Below are 23761 nucleotides of genomic sequence, written 5' to 3'. Positions count from 1 at the left end.
CCAAGTGAAATGGAGTCTTGAGGGGTGGCAGTTTAAAACCAGGTGAAAGCCAGCCACATAACCTGTGTAATTAATATGTGTCCCTGATTAAAGGGATGAGTTGGTCACCCTAAACAAACTGCACCAGATTATAGTCCAATACAATTACTACTGAGTGATAACACACTCAAATGTGGGCCCCCCATAATATCCCAGACCCTGAGAATCTGGAAGGAATTGAGGACTTTAGTAGAGTTTAATGACTGGGGTCCTGATACTCCTCTATGGCACTCACGAAAATTTGCTAAATTGGCAATTATATCAGGTGATCACCTACTATTTTAATCCCCAAGAGGGATTAAAATAGGTCAGTTGTACAGTGATAATAATATTAAATTGTTTCAAGAAATTCAAGAAGAATTTGATCTTCCTCGTAGATATTTTTCCCATTTTCTTCAACTTAGGCACGCCCTACAGACTCAATTTATGGAAGGAGCTCCAAATATATTTTCTTCATCAATTAAATGTGGGTCTCTATTGCCTATTCCTTTTTATTGTCTAAGCATCATATAGATCCATTGTTGGCCCTTCGACTAAAAGGGGAGGCTGACCTGGGTTCCTTAGAAGAGGAGGAGTGGAATGCCGCTAGGGAATTTCCTCTGCTTGCCACCACCTCGATCAGATTCAAACAGATACAGTTGTTCATATTGTATAGGACTTATATGACTCCTTCACGTTTAGTTAAATTGGGGGTAGAAATTCAGCCACCTGTCCTAAATGTAACCAAGATCAATGTAATTTCTGTCATCTTGTTTGGGATTGTCCAATTATTCAAAGATTTTGGTCTCAAGTAATTAATGTCTTAAATAATACAGGAGTACCGCGGGTACTTCTCTCGCCTAAAATTTGTATACTTGGTGCCTTTGACACAGAAATATATTCTAGGGCTACCAAGCAATATGTTATTCATGTTTGTGCCTTGGCAAAGGTGTGTATTGCAAGAGCTTGGAATGCACAGGAGGGATCAATCTTTTCATCCTGGAAGGCCCTGGTTAACGATACTATTCAACATGAAAAATATATTCATATTTCTAGAGAAACTCTTGCAAAATGTGATAAAAGATGGGTGGAGTCAATGTATGGCAAAGTATAATGTAATTTCTATTCCTCTAAATTTATTTATTTTTTTCTGCCTTAAATACGCTTCATGATTATCTTTAAGTAACACTAAGGGATTTTTCACACACTCTGGCATCTGCCGGGTGGCAAAACCCCGCACGGGCAGGAAGCCGTGCCGCACACATATAGTGTGGTGAGCGCAGCGAGCCACCAAGCCCGAAGCGTGGCGAGGGGGACGCGGATTACTTCACATGTATTCCGCATCCCCTCACGGGGCTCCCCACGCTTCGGGCTCGGTGGCTCACTGCGCGAGCCACACTGTATAAACTCAACTCCACGCCGACGTGGATAGTGGGGGTATGAAAACGTCAGAGGACGCGTACCGCCGCCCCTCGCGGGCACGCTCCGCTCGCCACGCTTTGGGTTGGCGTTGATAGTGGGGGTGGCGTTAACAATGGGGGTGCATTTAACATAGTAATCACCCATCAGGGAGCCTGTACAATTAAAAATCGCAATGGCATGCGATGCGACGCGATATTAAAATTGTACAGTGCGGCTCTTAGAACCCGGAAATCTGGTCCCATCGCATACCTTAATTATTGGTATGCGATAGCATACGATGAGCGCCGTGCTAGGAAACAAGTACCAAAAAATGTAATACTAATGTTTGTATGACTTAAAAATAAAGTTATGACAAAAAAATATACTTGTATTTAACAAATTGTTTATTCCATTTATTAGTGACATATTTGTTTACAATAATATATTCTATATGTTCAAGTATTTATACATGAATATAAATAATTTGAAGATATGTTTCTCATAAAAAAATTAATATAGTTTATTCACTATGTAATTGTAATATTATGAATAATAAAAATACTTTATACACAAATATGAAAGTCATAATGCCCACCGCACCGCAAGCCTTACCAATTTACACCATACGTATCCAGTGCTGAAAAACTGTGCAGTTGGTAAAGAACTGTGCTGCATGTTTTGTGGTTAAATGAAGACCACGCTGCATATTGTTCCAACAGATGAGAGACTTTTTGTACTTTTGTACAACATGATGCTTGTTGTGGCTAATATACTTATGAGTAAAAAGTAATAAAGTACTTAAACGTCCATATGTAATTTGTTTCTATTAAAGCTTGTCAACAATCACTGAACACCAATCTTCAGCTGTTTCTGATTTGCTTTCCAACTTTCCATTTTTGGAGGTTGCATTTTCAATGTATTGTGTTCTGTGTCCTTAAATGTTGTGGACTGTTTACATGTTTTGCTTGGATAGAAAATACTTCAGATATATAATACAATTGCATTATCATCATGTCAAGTTGATGAAATAGCGATCACCATTGTTTGTGAGGGATTGGGTAATGTCAGATACAGGTATGTGATTAGTACAATGAGCTGCTATTTTTGTGTAGGAGGCGTGTATCTTGTAACCGAGCACTCACCCCTCCTACACCTAATGGTAACCAGTCACCTGGCAACAGCAAAGAGTCACAGCAACTGAATGATAGGCAGGGAGGGTGCAGAGCTGTGTGTGGACTGTGTGTGCTTTCTGAGATACATTTGTCGTAACAGTGGGAAGATTGTGGTTCTCTTTAGTTGCCTTTTGTTTTTTTAGTTGATATCATTTCACAAGGATGAGCTCCCCTTCGGGGGTATTGTTAGTTCCACATGGCAAAAATGTGTTGTTGTTTAGAAATGGTGACCATTTCCACAATGGGCGACGGATGGTTGTCAACGAAAAGCAGTTTGTGACATTTGAGGCTTTCTTAAATGAGGCGACTACTAGCATCCAAGCATCAACCGCTGTACGCAACATCTACACTCCACGCAATGGCCACCGTGTGACACAGCTAAGTGACCTGCATAATAAGGGACAGTATGTTGCTGCGGGAACTGAAAAATTCAGGCATCTTGAGTGAGTATACATATGACATACTGTGTAATTGTTAATTTATACAAATTAATATCTAAAATGCTTGGGGGTTTCATGTATTTTGGAGCACATGCCTAAAATCTATAAAAGCACATATTAACATGACCCCTGCCTTTTTCCCGCACTGCCTCTATATGCCCGTACACTCTAGGCAATGTTGGCCACAGCCAATATAGTTAACAATAATGGCCGGGATTGGGCGGTATAGTGTGTACACACTGAAATGTATCGGTAAACGATATATATTGAGTAACGTCATCAAGACCCGCTGAACATGAGAGTCATTGGCTAAATAACCATATTGACCTGCATGTTCAGTCACCACTGAAGGTCGACATGGCTGGAAGGTTGACACAAGCATTCGGTCCACAATGGGAAGGTCAACAGTCAAAATGTAAAAACAATTTAGGCGACGTGCTGACAGGTGGTATTTCATGCACAACCATCCACTAGGGTGTGGAGGGAGAATAGAATAGTGTGCCGAGTGCAGGCGGTACACTTTGACGGTGTCCATGTGGACTATGTCGACCTAATATGGGTGGACCAAATGACCCATACCTGTATAGCGCAGGCAATGAGGGCAATTAGCCCTTCCATAACATAACACTTTTATTCACCTAGTCAAATCAGGCCACATAGAAAAAAGTTTTTTTGGTACTTGTGTATTATCTGGGCGCCCATCGCATCGCATACCACTAATTAAAGTATGTGATGGGACCCGATTTCCGGGCACACTGTGCGTTAAAATATCGCATTGCATGCCATTACAAACGGCATGCGATGCGATATTAAATTGTACAGGCACTCTGATGGGTGATTTCTATGTTAAATGCACCCCCATTGTTAACGACACCCCCACTATCAACGCCCACCCGAAGCGCGGTGAGGGGCGGCGGTACTCGTCCTCCGACCTTTTCATACCCCCACTATCCACGTCGGCGTGGAGTCAATTTTAGATAGTGTGGCGAGCGCAGCGAGCCACCGAGTTTGAAGCGTGGCAAGCGGACGCGGATTACATGTGAAGTAATTCGCGCGCTCATCACGCTTCGGGCTCGCCACACTATCTAAAATCAACTCCACGCAAACATGGATAGTGGGGGTATGAAAAGGTCGGAGGACGCGTACAGCCGCCCCTCACGGGCTTGCTGCGCTCACCACGCTTCAGGGGGCCGTTGATAGTGGGGGTGTCATTAACAATGGGGGTGCATTTAACATAGTAATCACCCATCAGGGTGCCTGTACAATACAAAATCGGGTCCAATTTGGTCGCATCGCATGCAATCGGATCGCATGCGACGCAATGCGATGCGACCCAAACTATCTCGTATGATGGAAATCTTGGGCGCCCAGATAATACACAAGTACCGTGTTTTTTTTTTTTTTAACTCTAATGGTGCGCTCCTCCCTGCTTGCGGATACACCATATAACTGATTCAACCTTCAGTCCGAAAACATATAAAACCACACAATATGGAAGTGGTCTGTGCAAACCCCTTCTATATTATGTTGTTTTAGATATCATGTAACCAACTCACCTAGCCAAATTATAATACCAAAACTCACTAGGCAAGTCATGCAAGGAGCAGCAACCTTCTTTGTCACTCTACTGCTGCATGTACTGTGTTGCCCGTTCTGTATCCTGCAAGAGGAGTGGATCCTGACTACAGAAAGCTGGGTCATCACAGACGCAGATCGTCCCCGACCCCTGCCTAGGGAAGGCCGATGTTGAATACTTTTGCCATGTGGGAGAACCAGATGGAACAGCAGAACCAATTCCCCCCCCCCCCCCCAGGTGCTGGGACACGGATAATAGCTCCGCCCACAACAACCTGGAAGCCCGCCCCCATTGGTTGTCACATTATGATGAACTAACCATGAATGTGAAAGTTGTTAAAATTGAGAATACTGCTATACCGAGGTTAATAAGCAGCCCTCCAGCTGTTGAGGAGCTACACATCCCAGAATGCCATGCATTAGTTTCAGCATGGCCAAGTAGCAAAACTAAGGCAAGGCATGATGGAATGTGTAGTTCATCAACAGCTGGAGGGCCGCTTATTGCCTTCAAATCTAACTTTGCTTATTTAATGTATTGGTACAGCTACCTTCATATCAAAGTTAAGCCACCTGTGGCTGCTAAAGTTAAAGACATCCAACAGGTAAGTTCAAAAAATAAATTACTTTAATAAAAAACATTTCTATGCAAAACATTGTTGTAAACTTAACCCAATCCCAGAAATTTACCTGGGGTCCATTCATACAGTAAGTTTAGCAGGAGTGATGAGGGTGCCACTGATTTCATGGTGCTCTCCTTGCTTATTCTCACCCACTGTCTTTTAGTACAGGCAACATCTGCATCCACAGTGAGCAGACCCTGACCTCAGGTACATATTCTAGGATCAGGTTAAACTTTTACATATTGCAAAAATACATAATTTTAACTTAATGTTGGAGCACTCGTTCAGATACCTCAGTCCAAAAAACTTGGTGTTAACATATGGAGAACTAGCCTACTGTTGTAATATGGCATAGGTTCACAAACTCGGTCCTCAGGACCACAAACAGTGATTCTAGGTATCCTCACTGAATCACAAGTGGCATAATTAGCTCCTCCTTAGAATCTTTTAAAATGTGTCAGTGATTAATGACAACACCTGTGGTCTGGCTAGGAGACCTGGAAAAGGTGAGCAGTTTGGTGTCCTGAACATAGGGTTTGATAACCACTGTAATATATTAAAACCAAGGCAGTAACATTCCAAAAACTTCATAACTATGGCAGCAGCCCATAGAAGCTAAATCACAGTTGCGGCGCCTGTACACTGCATATGACAGGCATTGGGATGGCGCATAGGCATTGCCGAAGCAGCCCATAGAGACATCTCAGAGTGAGGGCACACCTCCTAATGGGACTGCCTTGGGTGACTGGCAGGTTGCACTTTACTCACGCCACCTGGCTTCACTTAGGCAGAGCAAAATGGTGGAATTTACCTGGGGGGGGGGGGGGGGGTGTTGTTCAGTCCTACAGCCCTTAGGTAAGAACTGCCACTGGTTCTCAAATGTGGTCCTTAATGCCACCTAACAGTCATAGGTGGTAGATGTACTATAGTGACACATATTGTGCCACCTTAGCTTTTTTTTTGCCTTTTTGCTGAGGTAAGCAGCAAGATGTAGTAACATCCTAGGTGTCAAAGTAAGGGAGAGAAAATCCCCCCTCTGGCGATCCCCTTCAAATTGAGATTACCTGAAGGATACAAAAGGGGCAGACTAGATGGGCAAAATGGTTCTTATCTGCCGTCAAATTCTGTTTCTATGTTTCTATATACTTAAAACCATAACCATTAGGGTACATTGAGGACCAAGTTTGGGAAACTCTGAACTATTGGTCTGATTCTGGTCCCACCCCACCCTGCTGCCAAATCTCCTTGGTACCCTAACACATCTTCTCACATTCAGCCGCTAGCAGGAGAAATCATTCGATGGTCGCCAAACATCAAAGGATTTGTCCTGCCTTTGGAAAGAAAAGTCAGTCTGAACTAACTTTTATTTCCTCTGCAAATCGTCAAAGACGAGGAAGGCACTGATGTCCTGTGACATCAGCTGCCTGCCCCCGGCAGGCAACGGCCCGCCTGCAATCCCATGTGAACACCCAGTTTTCTGGGCGCACCCATGGTCCAGCCCCATTCCCACACCTGTCCCTCCCCTCCCGCAACAAATGGCCCGGCTAGTGTTTAAATTGCAAAAGCCTTTCGGTGTCAGAGTTTGCACATGCGCAAACCCGACTGTCGGGGCCTCATTGGCCCCTATGTTCATCAATTTATTAATTTCGGATAAAAAATGCCTTGTAAAGTTAACATTTTGATCTGTGAATATTTATCTGTATCGCAAAGCTTTGCTTAATTTTGCTACTTTTCGCTGCTATTCTTTTTTAGAAAACTGCAGATGGAAAGGCTAACTATAGTGTGTAAATATAAAAATAGTAATTTTCTGTCTTGAAAGGACCTTTTTTCTTTCACCCAAATTGGACAAAATTCCAAGAATTTTCTAATTTATTAAATGCTTGCTCCATACATCACCCACACTAATACCCCTTTCAGACAGAAAAGTCTGAAAATCCCGGCAAATACACGGCATTTCAAATGCAGTGTCAATTTGCCGGGAGCAGCCTGACCCCCCTTCACACAGAAGAACAAAATGACCGGGTTGAAAATTTCTACCTGGTAATTTGCTGAATAACACGGGTATTTCTTCTGTGTGAAAGGGTCAACACGGGTCATAAATCCCGTGTCCTCGACCCTGGTCATTTCCCGGGTCGGAGACACGGGATTTACGACACGGGTGTGCCCTTTCACACAGAAAAAGGACCCGTGTATTTAATGAAATTCCCGGGTGGAACTGCTTCACCCGGGTATTTCATTTTCTGTGTGAAAGGGGTACAAGTTAGTTCGTAGTTTATTAAACTCTGAACAAATTTTACTTTAGTTTTTTTTTTTATGAATCAAAGGTTCAACAGAGAGAGATGTGTAAATTAGGACAACAGGAAGTGTGTTAAACTGGTGTCATGGGGGATTTATTTACTAAGATGGGTGTTCTATTTCAGATTGGAAATTTCTATGGGCAACCAATCAGAATATATTTAGAATCTGATTGGTTGGCCATAGCAATAGCCCATCTGAAATAGAACTCCCATCTTAGTAAATAAAACCCATGGTTTTGGCTGGTGAATTTAGAAAGGGACCAAATCTACTACAGAATAATTAATGCTGAAATATGTTCCCACTCTAATCGTGGTTTTCCTAGGTGTCTCACAAGCTGAAAGTCACTGGCCATTGGAGGGAGGAATCGCGCCTTCCTTGTATCATTCAGTGAGTAGTGATTTGTCAATTTAAAATATTCTGAAGATTCAAGGATTAAATCTTGACATACTGTATATCTGAGAGTAAGTCAATGAGTATTTCCGTGTGTAGCTTGATTAGATTATATAAATTTATCTGAAGAAAATTTTAAATACTGAAGTATTCACCCGTTTTGTTCCAGCTGCAAAACAACATGTATAGTGTTTTGTTTTTTTTGAGTTCCCACCAAAGTTTGGTTTTAAACAGCATGTATCTGTGGCTGATGGAAACAGTTATGATGCTGACAGGGGTTGGTATTAATATCCTGACAGTCAGAATGTCCACAGCTGCATCCTTATGTTCAAAAATCCTGACGGATCCAAGTATTTTAACCCAATTCCTATTCCACCATTCCCACAGCAAATACTGTGGGAATGGTGCATTCAAGACGATATAGTATAGATCTGTGCTATATAGTCTAAATCGAATGTGTACACCACGCCATGAGATTCAATCCCGATCGAATCGGGATTGAATAGAAAAGGAGTTGCACCATGTCTACGCCCCTTATCTATTCTCCTGGTGCCTAATCCTAACCCCCACGTACTTACCGCCGGGATGCCACTATTGGCATCCTGACCGTTGAGATCTCACACACTGGAATATTAATTACATCCCACTGATAGGGATACATTCTCTGTCACAGTCATTTTTCTGCCACCCTTTGGAAAAAAATATTGGTTTACTCCAAAAGGAGCTTGGTATGTACCTGCACAACCACGTAAACTAATTAATTAGTTAGACAGTGTAACCCCGGAAATTTTAGGTCAATAATGGGGGTGCTGTTCCCTTCAGTCTGGAAAATATGTTTTACAAAATAAAGAGAAAAAGAGGACTGTATGGGGGAACGCACTGTAAAAAAAAAAAAAAAATTTGGAAAAACAAATAAGTAACTTTGCCCCTTGGCAAAACCATGCTGCACTACAGGTGGGACACAATTAAAATACAGTATGCAGAGATTGAGGCCCTTATTCAGAATCGTGCGGTACGGCCCGCGTGCGGCCGTACCGCCGATGTTTGTGGTCTGCACATGCGCAGAGGTCATTCTGCGCATGTGCAGCCCCCTTCGCCGCAGACGGATTTCGTCCGCCGCAAAGGGGGCGTATAGGGGCGTGAGGGGCTTCAGCCCCTCATTTCCCTATGTGTACGCCCCGCGTTTCATGGGCGTTCCCATGAAAACGCGGGGCGTATGCATGGTAATGAGGGCATGACGCCCTCATTACCATGACATGGGGGCGGAAAGCTGACGTCGCCGGATGTCAGCTTTCAGCCCCCTTACAAGCTCCCACACGGACGATTGTCCGTGTGGTCTGAGCTTGCGGGAGCTGCCGCGGCGTGCGGGCCTGCCTTCGATGGTCGTCGACCATCGAAGGCAGGGGGCAGCTCCCACCATGGTGGAGGCGTAGCCTCCACCATTTTTGTGCGGATCGCCAGCCGTCCGTGTACGGACGGCCGTGGCGATCCGTCCGGTGGGCGGCCCTTGGTTTGTGCGGTCGGAGCCCCGTGTGCGGCTCTGACCGCACCAACCAGAATAAGGGCCTTAGAGAGGGAGTGTGTCCAAAGTCAAAAGTAAATCGCAGTGTAAGAATAAAGCTGACAAAAGCAGCCTATATTTGCCCTGCATGCAAAAACAAACATCCGTGTACTTCTTTTATTGCAACATGATTTATCCAGGTGCACAGTTAATTGCTTCTTTTTATTTTTGCACTGCTCCCAACTAAACACCAGACGCATTGGGGGAAATTTACTAAAGGAAATTTGTAAAAAATAGGTGTATTTGTATCCAGAAATACACTTATTTTTGACATTTACTATCCCGAAAATACGGCAATTTGTATTTATAGCACATCAATACGACTACGAATTGCCGTATTTTCGGGATAGTAAATGTCAAAAATAAGTGTATTTCTGGATACAAATACACCTATTTTTTACAAATTTCATTTAGTAAATTTCCCCTATTATCTTCAAATGATTGTTCTTATCGTTTGGATATTATGCAGAGCTTTACAGATAATATTGAATAATTTTGCATTAATCCCTGCTCCCATTGTAGTTTACAGTCACACTTCCCTAGTACCAGAGCCAGATTAAGGTCTAAATGGGCCTGGAGCTGAAAATTATCAATGGCCTATTATGCACAATAATAGGGGTTGTGGCCAGCACCTAATAATGTGGGGGCGTGACCAGTGTTCTGGTTGGGTGGTCTGCTCATGGGTGTGTCTGTATTTGTGTAAATCCTTTCAACTAATTATATATGCCTGGAAAAGGCAGGGGGCTGGCATAGGAAAAATGCAGGGAGATATATTGGCGGGTGCCCTCCAAAGGTGCACATGCAGGATGCCGATATCCTAAGATACTTGCGGGGTGAGGCAGCACTGCAGTCATAAAAAATATACTGAAACCCGAAACTTGGTACACAACATTTCAGCATCTTTTATGTGGCTACCTAAATTTACCACACCATATACCACTTATACAAATCATGCAACACAATAGTAACCCCTTATACTGTACTTGCCTCTTACACATTGTGCCACATGGAATGAGACAAAATTCACACTGACTGGGCCAAAATTCACACTATGGCACACAGATTGAGTCAAAATTCATGTTATGCCACACAGATTAAGGCAAAATACACATTTTGCCACATGGATTGAGCCAAAATACACATTATTATACCAAACAGATTGAGCAATAATGCACAATATGCTTCATAAATAGGGGCATTGCGCGCTGAAGGCGCGCATTAAAAATTTACACCATAATGCCCATTACATGTTAAGCCAAACACCATATTCTCCATTACGTATTATGCCAAACACCATAATGCCTATGAAAAATTATGCTACTTAAGTGTTGCTTACCAACATGTTCATTGCCAGGGGTTCCATGCTTATTGCCAGGGGTTCCATGCTCATTGCCATGTGGGATTACATGCTCATTGCCAAGGGGGAATACATGCTTGCGGTAACTGGGGGATAGCCGCCGCTGGGCAGAAATGACAGCCATTGACAGCTGGGCAGAGAGCAGGGGGCTGCCTGGCTGTATTCAGAGCACTGCATGTCCCAGCTATTTGAAATAATACCCCTTTCACACCAGAAAATGCAGGGATTTACCCGGGAATATGGCCCCAAGATCATGCAGGGACATTCCCGGACTGGACCGTTTTACACCAGCCTAGTCCCTGCATTTTTTTGTGTGAGGGGGAGAGAAAACAACCCCCGCCCCCCTTTAAACAACCAGCTACATCTTCGGAACCAACTGACCGATTTACATGTAGGCTTCAAATGATTTTGGTCCCGTGAAACTGGGCCATTTGGTTCCAGAGAAATCTGTCAAACAACAGCCATGAAATTACATTTCAGAAATGAAAAAAAAATTGGTTTACCCGCAATATCTCTAGAACCAATGAACCCATATGGACCAGGTATCAGATTGAAGGCCCAGCGATTTGGGTTCGACTGAGATCAACCTCAAGCTTCTGTGATGCCGGAGGGGGAACTGGCAGCCGTTGGAATCGGGTGGAGGTCGGAATTAGCGGGTCCCATGTTATCCTATGGGGAAAACGTTCCAGGTTTGCCTGTCGGTATCTCCGGTTCCCGGGGGGCTACCGACACGGGGCTGGGCTCGTTGGAAAGCTCTGGTCCTCAGCTACAGAATGGGCCTATTTGGAGAATGGGCCTGGAGCTGTAGCTCCATCAGCCCCATTGTTAATCCGGCCCTGCCTAGTACACATACTCGAACAACATACTCACTCTCTAACAAAGATTGTGCCATACGCCAGTTCTGTAAGGCAGCAATGCTTACCAATCACCAACACCATCAACATTTTGAAGCAAAAATTCAGTAAATATGAAAGGGCTGGGATAAGAAAATAAAACCATATAATGGTCCCGCATGCAACTACACGGGTAGTTATTTGTAGTACTGTGTAACCCAGAAAGTGAGACGGGCAGGCCGAGAGTATATGGTAGCCCTAAAAGGATTAAGATTTTTTGTGTATAGGCATGCAAAACATCACTATACTGTGTGTGTGTGTGTGTGTGTGTGTGTATATATAGCACATATAGTGTGTGCTTTTATTTGAAGCCAAAACCACTTTTGCAGTACAAAAGAGTGCAATGGACTAATTCACCTTTGGGAAATCATGTAAATATTCAGGACAAACCATGCTGCAATGCAAGGGGTGCGCATACATTACATTTTTTTGCATGCTGGGTAAATGTCGCCCACTTTTGCATGTAGCCTGGAAATGCCTAACAGCTTTAAATTTACACTGCAATTTAGAGTTCCCATAGGATGGTAGTTGGGATGCCGGCTGCTGGAATCCTGAAGCCTGAATCCCTACTGCCTTAAGAATTTAGGAACCGGAACTTCAAAATGGATTAGGATACCGATGCCAGATTCCTAATACCTGGCATCCAGAATGTAAGTATGCTGAGGAGGATTAACTCTCTGTATCGGGATGCCAGGGTCAGTCTTTTGCCCAACGACATCCCCACTGCCGGATTATTGCATGTATCTCACTAGGAGACCCCTCCAATCTCAGTCATACTTGCCTACTCTTCTAGATTATCCAAGAGTCTCCCGAAAATGGGGTAGGCAAGTCACTTGGGCATGGCCACCCACTTCCTGAGCAAAGTAGGTGTTACTTTATATGATTTCCATTGAATTGCGTCATTGTGGCCCTGCACCACACTTCACAATGCTGGCAATCACAGCATTGTATAGTAAGGGTGGAGACACAATGATGTGATTGTATCATGAAACCCCCAGCTTCACCCCCTTCTACAAAGCTTTGGCAAGTATGATATCATTGCATATTTTAAATCTACCCCAACTGCAGTGTAATGTACTAATGAATACCCAGGGTGATGGTCCTATATAAATGGACATGTCATAGAGAAAGATCTTTGGACTTCCCTACTTTAGATAGCTAGAATGGGCCCATTGATATTTGTGTTATTTCAGTTTTCCTAGCAGTCCGACAATTATCCTGTCCTGCATTATATAGTAGGACCCAAAATTGCTGGCATACTACTTTATCTGTAACATAAACCATATAAGCAGCAGGGAGAATGAGTATAGTGATAAATATAGTAATTCTATAACAACTCCGTCTAAACCGAATTGTCTTATGATAGCAGGTCAATGAAATTGCAGGAAATGCTTTGTGGTATGAACATTTGAGAATCTCATGTAATCCTAAAACATCCTTCTGATGGAAACGAATGATGATTGAATATTATGGGATTATGTATCTTTTACACTTTATTTGTCTCTCCCCATCATTTTCCAGTCTTACTAGTTGTGTACTCCCTTGACAGTGTTTTCCGTAATGGAGATCTAATGACCCCACCTGTCCGGATTGTTATACCTCCAAGCATCCAGAAGGAGTGGGAGCTGGTTCTAACCCTGCTGACTGAAAAGGCCCATCTGTACAGTGGCGCTGTTAGAAAGTAAGTGTGGTACATGGCCACAAAATCGGGCGTGTGTGTCTAAAGTCTATGTTCTGATCCCTGTGTCTGGTGCATGTAACTCTCTCCAGGTTGTGCACTATAGATGGAGTCTCTATCTCATGTGGAGCAGAGCTGGTGTCTGGTGAATACTATGTTGCTGTTGGATCTGAGAAATATAAATGCCTCCCATATGAAGAACTCCTCACTCCACCCGGAGGAAACAAGTACATAACTTACACTATTTCTCCATTCATGGCATACTTTTATTGGTTAAACCTGAGCCATCTTATGTCTGCTTTAGGAATCGCCCTGGTATAAAGCGCAGGATCCCAAAAGTTATGGTAAGCAGACGTATGTGTATGGCATCTTCTTACTGTCACTGCTAGGTGTGCAAAATTCCTTGGATGTATTTTGATATGATGGCTTACTGTGGCACAGAGCTTGAAATATAGTAAAATGATTTGCAGTGATTCCGGTGCTCCCCAAAACTGCTGAAGAGCCAGAGGCCAGGTAAGTGTCTCTCTGGTCTGTTAATAGGCTGGTATGCTAATATACCTTCCAGGAGGGAATGTACACATATACTAGTAATGACAGTAGAACTTCCTGTATCCAGAAAGAAAAGGTGCAGGACTCCAGTAATGTTGAGCACCATCAGAAAATAAAAGCAGGGATTACCAGCATCCCTTATTGTGACTATATGACCTTTGTCTCTATAATTTGGCTGTTGGCAATACTGTATGCTTTAACTGGGCATTAAGGGGTACATTTACTAAGATGGGAGTTCTACGGAAGATGGGATGTCGCAACCAATCCGATTATATTTATTATCTTCTAGAAGGTGCTAAATAATTAAAGAAGTAGAATCTGATTGGTTGCTATGGGCAACATCCCATCTTCAATAGAACTCCTATCTTAGTAAATGTACAGTATTCCTAAGTGTCTTGTAATAAACATTAACCATTGCACAGCACATGAAGATTGTTTGAATAATCAGTGACATTTCTTTGTAGGCATCACTAGGGTCATTATTTAGTCATTCATGCCAAGAGACAAAAAATGCACTTTAAGTGGTTTGCTACTTATGTTGTAGTATGCATATATACATATATACTGTTAATGGCGATTTAATATGACCAAAGAAACAATAAGTGAAAAGCGCGAGTTACGTATTAAGTCCGTAACCAGCGTACCCTTTATGCCTAGCTACGTGCTTACTTAACGTAGCGCAGCGTAGCGTACCTTTATCGTGTATTATACACCAAAGAACCAATACCTTAATAAGAGATCCTTTCGCAGTGCTTTGACTCTGATCTGCGAATATACCCTTTAAGGACAGAGTCCGTAATAAACCTTTATCGCTAAATGCGAATAACAGACACAACCACGGTATAGAAGTAAGGAGATAGGAACTCCACAAAAAGATGTATTTAAGTCCCTAATGGACAAAAGGGGGTTACAGAAATAGAAAATATAGGTATAACAAGTTATACAACAGTCTAACAATGTATATACTATACAGGCTCTACTAAGGGAAGAAAAACAGATACAAGATACAATCAGCCAACAATACACTAAGGATAAATACCGTTAATGCAACCGTTACCGTCTCAACCGTTACTGGAATATGGATTATGTCCATAACTATCGGGCCGTGTATATTGCGAAATCTTCGCAATGACCGGAATACTGCGCATAATGAACGGAACGGAACGATACTAAACATGATACAGACAGATGTATGCAGGGCTAACTAAGCTATGTGTGGTGTTCTAAACCTTTAACTACATTTTACTTAGTGTCAGTATGTATTTATGAATTTATGTGTGATAGTATGGCTACTCTTCTGGTCCACATCGTCACGCATTCTCGGGTATGGAAACTTTATTTACGCAACTCTGCGAACCAAAATGGCGGCCATACTATCCTAAAATGGCGTGTGTGCAACTAGACTTCCACAGTCCACCCTTTAACAGTAAATATAAAACTGTTACAATACAAACATTTTACATAACAATACAGAAATTCATAATCCTAACAGAGAAATTGGGATACATGAATTAAACATATAAGGGGAGTAAACCATCTGCTCTCGGCCGATCCAGGATCATGGATAAACGATGGGCCGCATTTATCGAACAATCTACTCAGGGTCACGAAGGATAATGTACAATTTTGGGATAAAAATAAAAACAAGGGAGGTTACGACATATACACGTTCACAATTATGGTTTCTTTAAAGGGAGGTGGTTTCAATTCTAGGGTCATATACCAAACCCTGGTCTTCCTCTGCATCTCTCGTTCTTACACTCATGATTTCGGTACGTTTTGTCCTTCCCCGGGTCATCACCTTTAAACATTTGAACAGCAGCACAAAGACTATGATGGCACCACCGATACAGAGAAGGAGTTTTCCTATGCTAGCTATGATTCCTTGCGCCCATTCTCCTAAACCAGAGAACCAGTGCATTGGATTCAACCAGGAGGTCCATTCGCTAACTTTGTTACCTATTTCTGCCAGGCTGATATTATGTTCCCTTCTAAATTCCCATTTAAGCTGAAGAATCTCCTCCATCCGATGATCGATGATTTCTTCTGGGTCTTCAGTATTGTTGGTGATATATGTACAACATTTCACCCCAAACTGTGTAGAGAGGGTGACACAATATCCTCCTGTCATAGCTGTCAGATAGTTCAACACCATCCGATGTTGGACTAGCTCTCTTTTATATGCTTGCAACTCCTTCCCAGTGTATCTAAAAGTGTCATCATAAATCTCAGTGATGTTATCTACCAAGCTGGCTAATGCTTGTATATACTTAAAATTTATGACTCCTCTGGTGGTATGGGTGATATCTAATGCAATGAGAAGTTGGATACCGAATGACTCGTGTATCATTTCAGAAGCTAGGGGTTCTTTCCTGATTGTTAAATCCCTTTTATGGATTTGATCATAATGGGTATGAGTGTAAGGAGGAGGTATGCCTCTGTGTATGCTCACCATCTCATCATGGGTGAGGGTCATCACTTCAGGTAACACTCTGCCTAGGTAACAAATTCCAACGTAGTTCATGGAGAGCCATTTGTACGCCCTTCTACCACATATATAATAAACATCGTCAGGGAGAAAATAGGGGACAGAGTATTTCATGATCTTGTCACACATTATCCATAAGAACATCCCTGTCCCCTGCTCCCTGACTCGTTCCTCACATGTTTCTGGCTGTAGGGTCATATTACAGTAGCCGGCTGATACTCTGCCGGCCATCATTTTACTTTTCTTCACCGTGTAGACATATTTATAGTGTCTCCCACTGGTTCGGATCTTTAACAATAATTCCTTATCAATAGGCTCTCCATCTGGACGCTGGGAGTAAGTTATTGTCTGGTTGTGCCATGTCACTTCCCAAGTACCAATCGTTCTGGAACTAGAGAAGTTCATACATACCAGGGATTTGTCCACTTGGTATGGATGTAATCTAAGACTAGGGGACCTGGTATACAGGTATCTCTTATCCAGTGGCCTCCCCTTATTTAGTACACTAATCTCAGAAATATTAAGCGGATATGGGACTAGGCCTACACTACTCCTTTTATGTAGCACTTGTAAACCCAGCATTCTGTTTGGTTTAAGACCTTACCCACTAGTGAGTGGTAATCACTCAAAGGATGTCGGCCTGTAGTTGCCTTACTTGTCGACTGACATCGCTGGATGCATTCTTCTTCCATTTTAGGTTGGCAATATCTACAGACACAGTACTCACCAGACAATAACTCATCACATAGCCCTTGAACTACGTTCTCCTCATACCTTTTACCTTCTCCTGTCATGGGCAAAGTGTCAAGCTGGTTTAGGGATTCTACCTCACCCATATCTGGGTTTATTATTACACTGTCAGAACTCCGCTCCGATCGCTCTAGTATGTGGCAGCCACCGAGTATCTTTGGATGAAGAAAAGGACACAGAAAGAAAACAAAGAAATATATGCATAACTGTGAACCTGTTGCTTGGAGTCCTTCCATCATCTCTACCAGGGGACTTTTATTTGCTCTGCTCTTGGACCTTTGTTCGCTCAGGTTGCTCGACCTTGGCTGCCTTTCAGTCTTCCCGGAACAATGCTTCTAGCGACACTTCTTCTCTTTCGCTCTCTGCACTCGGGAACTCTGGGTTACTGGCTTTCTTGCAGTGGGACGAATGTATCCAAGTCTCTCTCTCTGCGACTTTAATTGATGTAGTGCTGGTCAACAAAACTTGGTACGGTCCTTCCCAACGGTCTATCAAACAACCTGAGCGTAAAAAATTTCGGATCATAACAAAGTCTCCTGGTTTAAGATTATGACAATTCTCGGTAGGCATATCAGGGTTCAGTAAATTCAGCTGCTTTTGTTGTTTCCTTAGCTGTTTGTTTAGCTTAAGGATATACTGTACAGTTAACTCATTATTACATTTGAGATCATCCTGTGGGTCTATCATGATGTGTGGCTGCCGACCAAACAATATCTCGAAGGGGGACAAGTTGAGCGGAGTCCTGGGAGTGGTCCTAATGCTATACAGCACAATAGGCAATGCCTCTGGCCATAACAACCCTGTTTCAGCCATAACTTTACCCAATTTGTTCTTAATAGTACCATTCATTCTCTCAACTTTGGCGCTCGCCTGGGGACGATATGGAGTATGAAGTTTACTATTAATCCCCAGGAGTTTACACATGATTTGGAAGACCTCTCCTGTGAAATGAGTGCCTCTGTCACTCTCAATGACTTTTGGGATACCATATCTACAGACAAACTCCTGACATATTTTCTTTGCTGTAAAGGTAGCAGTGTTGGAGGCAGCGGGGAAAGCCTCCACCCAGCTGGAAAACATGTCAACACAAACTAATACATATTTCAAATTTCTACAGGGTGGTAACTGTATGAAGTCGATTTGTATTACCTGGAAAGGGCCTTCTGTAGGAGGGATGTGGGATGGCTCTGTTGGGATGGCTTTTCCAATGTTCTTCCTCAAACAGGTGAGGCATGACATTGCCACTCTACCTGCTTGAGAAGCGAACCCTGGTGCACACCAGTAGGCCTTTACCAGCTTGCACATACCTTCCTTCCCAAGATGTGTCAGCCCATGGGCCGCCTCGGCTAGACTAGGAAGGTATGCCCTGGGGGCCACTGGTTTCCCGTGTCCATCTCTCCAAAGTCCGGTGGACTCTTGGCCACATCCCTTCGACTTCCATACTGCTCTTTCCTGTGGGGAACACAAATTCTGCATGTCTATCAGTTTGGATGTGGATACCATGTTCAGTGTACAAAGGTTGGTAGGATGGGTGAAAATATTTACAGGGCATGCGGCCCTTTTCGCTGCCTCATCAGCGCGGCTGTTACCAAGTGACACCGGGTCCTTCTCTGATGTGTGAGCTTTGCACTTGATAACAGCCACTCTGTCTGGAAGCTGAATAGCTCCCAGAAGTCTCCTAATGTATGTCGCATGCGCCACTGGTGTGCCAGCCGCCGTCATGAAATTTCGGAGGCGCCATAGGGCTCCAAAATCATGTACTACTCCGAAAGCATATCTGGAGTCGGTATATATGTTGACTGATTTTCCTTGGGCCAGTTCACATGCTCTGGTCAGTGCCACCAGTTCCGCTACTTGTGCTGAGTGAGGTGGTCCCAAGGGTTCAGCTTCCACAATACCTTCTCCATCTACTACTGCGTAGCCTGTGCACAGCTCTCCCGTGTCCGTCTGTCTATGACAGCTACCATCTGTGAATAAGGTTATGTCTACCTCACTTAATGGGCTGTCGCTTATGTCAGGACGTGCTGTGAAGGTCTGATTCAGGTAGGTCATGCAATCATGTTTGTCCTCACCCTCACTAAACTCTGCTTTACCATATTCAGCAACATTCCCATCACCCTCCACCCTTTGTGCCTTGGAGGGCACATGAGGAAGGAATGTGGCTGGGTTTAGTGTGTTGCATCTTTTGATGGTAATATTTACTGGGGCCATCAGCGCCAGTTCCCACTTAGTGAACCGTGCTGAGGACACATGACGTGTTTGGGCAGAATTTAGGAGGGCAGAGACAGCATGGGGAGCATGAACAGTTAAATCGTGTCCCAACACTACGTCCTCACTCTTACTTACTAGTTGTGCTATTGCGGCCACACTTCGTAAGCAAGTTGGGAGTGAGCGTGCTACTGTGTCCAGCTGGCCACTGTAGTACGCTATTGGTCGGTTGGCATCACCATGTTTTTGTACAAGTACTCCTGCCGCACACCCACCTGATTCAGTTCCGTACAGTTCAAAGGGTTTCCCATAATCTGGCATTCCCAGTGCTGGGGCCTTTGTTAGGCTCACCTTTAGTTCCTCGAAAGCCAGCTCAGATTCCTCAGTATGAGAGACCCGATCTGGCTTACTTGAGGAAACCATCTCTTGTAGTGGTAATGCCAGAATAGAGAATCCTGGGATCCAATTGCGACAGTATCCACACATGCCTAGGAACGTACGGATCTGATGCTGGGTCTGTGGCAGTACCATGTTCTGAATCGCTTGGATTCTGTCGTCGGTGAGGTGTCTCAGCCCTTGGGTAAGGCAGTGACCCAGATACTTAACCCTGGTCTGGCATAATTGCAGCTTATCCTTTGATACTTTATGTCCTGTCTCTGAGAGATGCATCAGTAGTTGTCTAGTGTCATCCACTGATGACTCCAGTGACTCAGAACACAACAATAAGTCATCGACATATTGTATCAGTATCGAACCACTCATGGGTTGAAAGGATTGTAAACAATCATGCAAGGCCTGGGAGAAGATGCTGGGGCTGTCTATGAATCCTTGGGGGAGTCGTGTCCAGGTATACTGTACTCCTCTGTAAGTAAAGGCGAACAGATACTGGCTGTCAGGGTGCAAAGGGACGGAGAAGAACGCTGAACACAAATCAATGACTGTGAAATGAGTACAGTGAGGTGGGATTTGCATTAGGATGACAGCTGGGTTTGGCACTACGGGGAATTGGCTCTCAACTACTTTGTTTACCCCTCTTAAATCCTGCACTAGTCTGTAGCCCCTCCCCCCGCTCTTTTTCACAGGAAAGATGGGACTATTGGCCGTGCTGGAAGTTCTAACTAGGATTTCCTGTTGGAGCAATCGTTGGATCACTGGGAATACTCCTAGCACAACTTCAGGTTTTAAAGGGTATTGCGGTATTTTTGGGGCTATCCTGCCTTCTTTTAAGCGGATCTCTACTGGAGCTACATTTGCCATCAGCCCCGCTTCCTGTCCATCTTTAGTCCAAAGGGAACCCGGTATTTGTGCTGTAATTTCAGCTACCCTAGATGGATTTGACTCTACAACAGTGGAATACAACATTAGCCTCTGAGGACTGTCCAGCATATCTTGCACTTCTTGTGTAAGATTTCTAGGAGTGTCCAGAAATACCCCATCGGGGGTGCAATAGATGACACATCCCATTTTGCATAGTAAATCTCTACCTAGAAGGTTAGTCGGGGCCGCTGCAGCCAACAGAAAAGAGTGTTTGGTATGCAGAGGCCCGATTGTAACCTCTGCTGGTTTCGTCAATGGGTAATGTTGTATTTTTCCTGTTACCCCAATTGCTGCTACTGATTGGTTAGTGAAACCCAAGTGAAGAGGAGTGTTGAGAACAGATCTGGCCGCCCCTGTATCAACCAAAAAGGTTTGTCTTACTCCAGCTATATCAACTTTCACCTGAGGTTCCTCTCTAAGGTGTTGTGTTAGTCTAACTGGCTGTAGGATACAGGTATGACCTGCTTCCTATTGTCTGACCTGGGTTGCCCTTAGCACAGTGTCAGCCATCAGATGGGGAGGAGGCATGTTGCGTGACCTGTCTGTCTCCTCCCATTGTCTAGGGGCTGGGTATCTCCGTGTCTCACCTTTGTGAGATTCCCATTCTCGCTTATGTGTCTGATAACTCCTGGGGTTTCCTGACTTACAATGAGCTGCGTAGTGACCTTCCCTATTGCAGTTGTAACAGATAATTGGCTTTCTACCTGTGTCCCTGGTGTTTCGTTGGTATGCAGCTTTGTTTGGGGCATTAGTAAGGGCTTGGATGCTAACCATCATCAGTTTGTCAGTTTGCAGTTCCCTGTGCTTCTTAATGTTGCGGTCGTGGTCCACAGCAGATTCCCGTAGGGCATCCACTGTCATTCCACGCCAATTTGGGAAAGAAGTTTGGACTCTGGCTCTCAGGTTTTCCCTAAGCCCTTCCACCAGCACAGAGACAGTCATCTCCCTCAGGTGGGGGTCGTCCTTAGGCTCGGAGACACCAGTGTATTTTGATACCTCCAGTAAGGCCTTAGTGAAATAATCAGCAGCAGTTTCGCCATCCTTTTGTTTGATGGTGAAAATCTTGCTATATTCCACTGCCGCAGGAAAATATACTCCCAATTGTAAGTTGATTAGGCGTATATTTTCCTGGTTGATCTCATCATTTATCTCCTTGTCCACTTTCAATCCACTATCCTGAATGAATTTCGGGATGTCTATGTGAGTGGGGAGACAGGCCCTCAACATGATTCTCCAATCCTTGTTGGTGGGCTCATCAGAGTTTCCCAGATCCCTTACAAATTTCCGGCACAATGCCAGATCTTTCCTAGGATCAGGGAAATCTGAAATGATGGACCGCAGCTCTAACCGTGTCCATGGGTTTAGCATGGTCATCTTCCTGGTAGGTATCACACCCTCTCTGTCTGCCTTACCATAGGGAACCTCCAGTGTGCGCATAGGATATGTTTGTACCACATCCGCATTACTGGGACCTGCTTGGGAGTCGTCCGTGTCTGTGCTGTGTAGTGCATCCTTACCTGAGTCCAATACTACGCTGTTGGCATCAGCCGTCTCCTCCTCCTGTGCTGGGACCTCAACAGCGGGTTGAGCTTTTCCCTCAATCATATTAATTGCATGGGAGACGGCCAGTGCCAACAGCTGCTCGTTTTCCTCTCGGGTTTCCTTATAAGGGGATAAGACAGGGTACAAGTTAGTAACGGATACATTATTACTCATGTCTTTCTTATGAGTCATTAACCCCTTCGGCACATATGGGGGTGGGGGAGCTGTTGCGGCTACGGTTGCATTTTTATTGTGGCTGATTGTATCTGTCACTGCCAGACATCTGATTCCCCATTGTTCCTGCCCTTCCTTCTGCCACAATTTAAGAATTTCTATGTGCTTAACTCTCTTCTTACGATTGGAGAGCAGACATATTTCATCTTTTACTGCCGATAAGATGTCTGGATCAAAACTACCAACGCTGGGAAATTCTAACTTGCTGCCTTGTGTCATTTTTCTCCATTTATTTTGGTAAACAACTGCGCGTTCACCGTGCTTACAGCACATAATAAAAGCAGCCGATCCTTTTGGCCGGCTTGCTTCCTCCCTAACATGCACGTTATCACAGCGTGACCCGTTATTACCCATAATTACAGGAATAAACGTTCACAGCTTAATAGATACCGGTGGGTTATTACTTGTCTGAGAGCTCCCCAAACACTCACTTCTACAGCTTCCTAGAACATCCCACAGTCAAGCAGGTGCGAAGGATACGAGGTATGATACTCAATCACCAAGTCTTTCAACTAGCAGCGAACTTCTAGCCAACTTGCAAGGTGCGGCACAATTTTTCCAGGGTACAACAAACTTGTTTTCCTGTACCCCCAAAAACTGGATTTTCTAAAGTAGCTAATCGGATCACTGGGTTCCGATGTATCTTCTTGTACCCTCCTAGCGGATCAGTTCCACTGAAGGGGCAGTTCCTATGGGCACGTCGTCACATGAACCCTGTCCTAACTGGACTGTCCTACACTGGACTACACTGCGCTTGAGTCGTGCCGTCACACACCCGTTCGCCTCAGTTATGTTTCACACTGGGCGCTGGTTACACCTTGGTCTTATGCATATATTTGAAATATTTCTGTACAGAAAATCTTCCCAGGCTGGTAGCTTTTCACTAGATACTTATGCAGGTATAAATCCCTTATTATAAGCTATAGGAATCTATTAAAACAATGCTTGAGTTGCTTGCTTAATGAGAAAATGAACAAAAAGAAAAAAAACTTATTTTCTCTTTATTTTAATCACCGCCTTATCCACAGTATATTGCTATACTGTTTTAAATAAAGCTGATGGTTTAATACTGTTCACCTTTGAGTTCCTATGTGTGCTGCATGTGCAGTACCAATGAACAGCCACGTGTGTACGTGCGTTGTTCACAGGCCGCCGATGAATCGGCCACCCACGTGTTCTATAGTGTATTTGCAAGGTTGCCCTCGGGTTTCGCTATACGCAGTAATTGCGCCTAAATGTGGAATAAATCCCTTAACTCCGTCCGAAAGTT

General features: G+C 43.9%; 1 protein-coding gene across 2 annotated transcripts in view; it reads left to right on the top strand.

Moving 5' to 3' along the window:
* Nucleotides 1-2241: 2241 nt before the first annotated feature.
* Nucleotides 2242-23761, top strand: part of DCDC2B (doublecortin domain containing 2B) — a 30136-nt gene continuing 8616 nt past the window's right edge. For both annotated transcript variants that reach the window (XM_083173717.1, XM_083173716.1), the window contains exons 1-6: nt 2242-3034; nt 5151-5208; nt 7847-7911; nt 13275-13406; nt 13496-13630; nt 13708-13747. In XM_083173717.1, the coding sequence (XP_083029843.1) occupies nt 2754-3034; nt 5151-5208; nt 7847-7911; nt 13275-13406; nt 13496-13630; nt 13708-13747 (711 nt within the window). In that variant the 5' untranslated portion in view covers nt 2242-2753. The remainder of the gene's footprint in view (nt 3035-5150; nt 5209-7846; nt 7912-13274; nt 13407-13495; nt 13631-13707; nt 13748-23761) is intronic.

The sequence above is a fragment of the Crinia signifera genome, chromosome 2, assembly GCF_055691185.1.
Source record: "Crinia signifera chromosome 2, ASM5569118v1, whole genome shotgun sequence".
In the NCBI taxonomy this organism is placed as follows: domain Eukaryota; kingdom Metazoa; phylum Chordata; class Amphibia; order Anura; family Myobatrachidae; genus Crinia; species Crinia signifera.
Note: the sequence above shows the minus strand (reverse complement) of the source record. Positions and strands in the feature narration are given on the sequence as shown.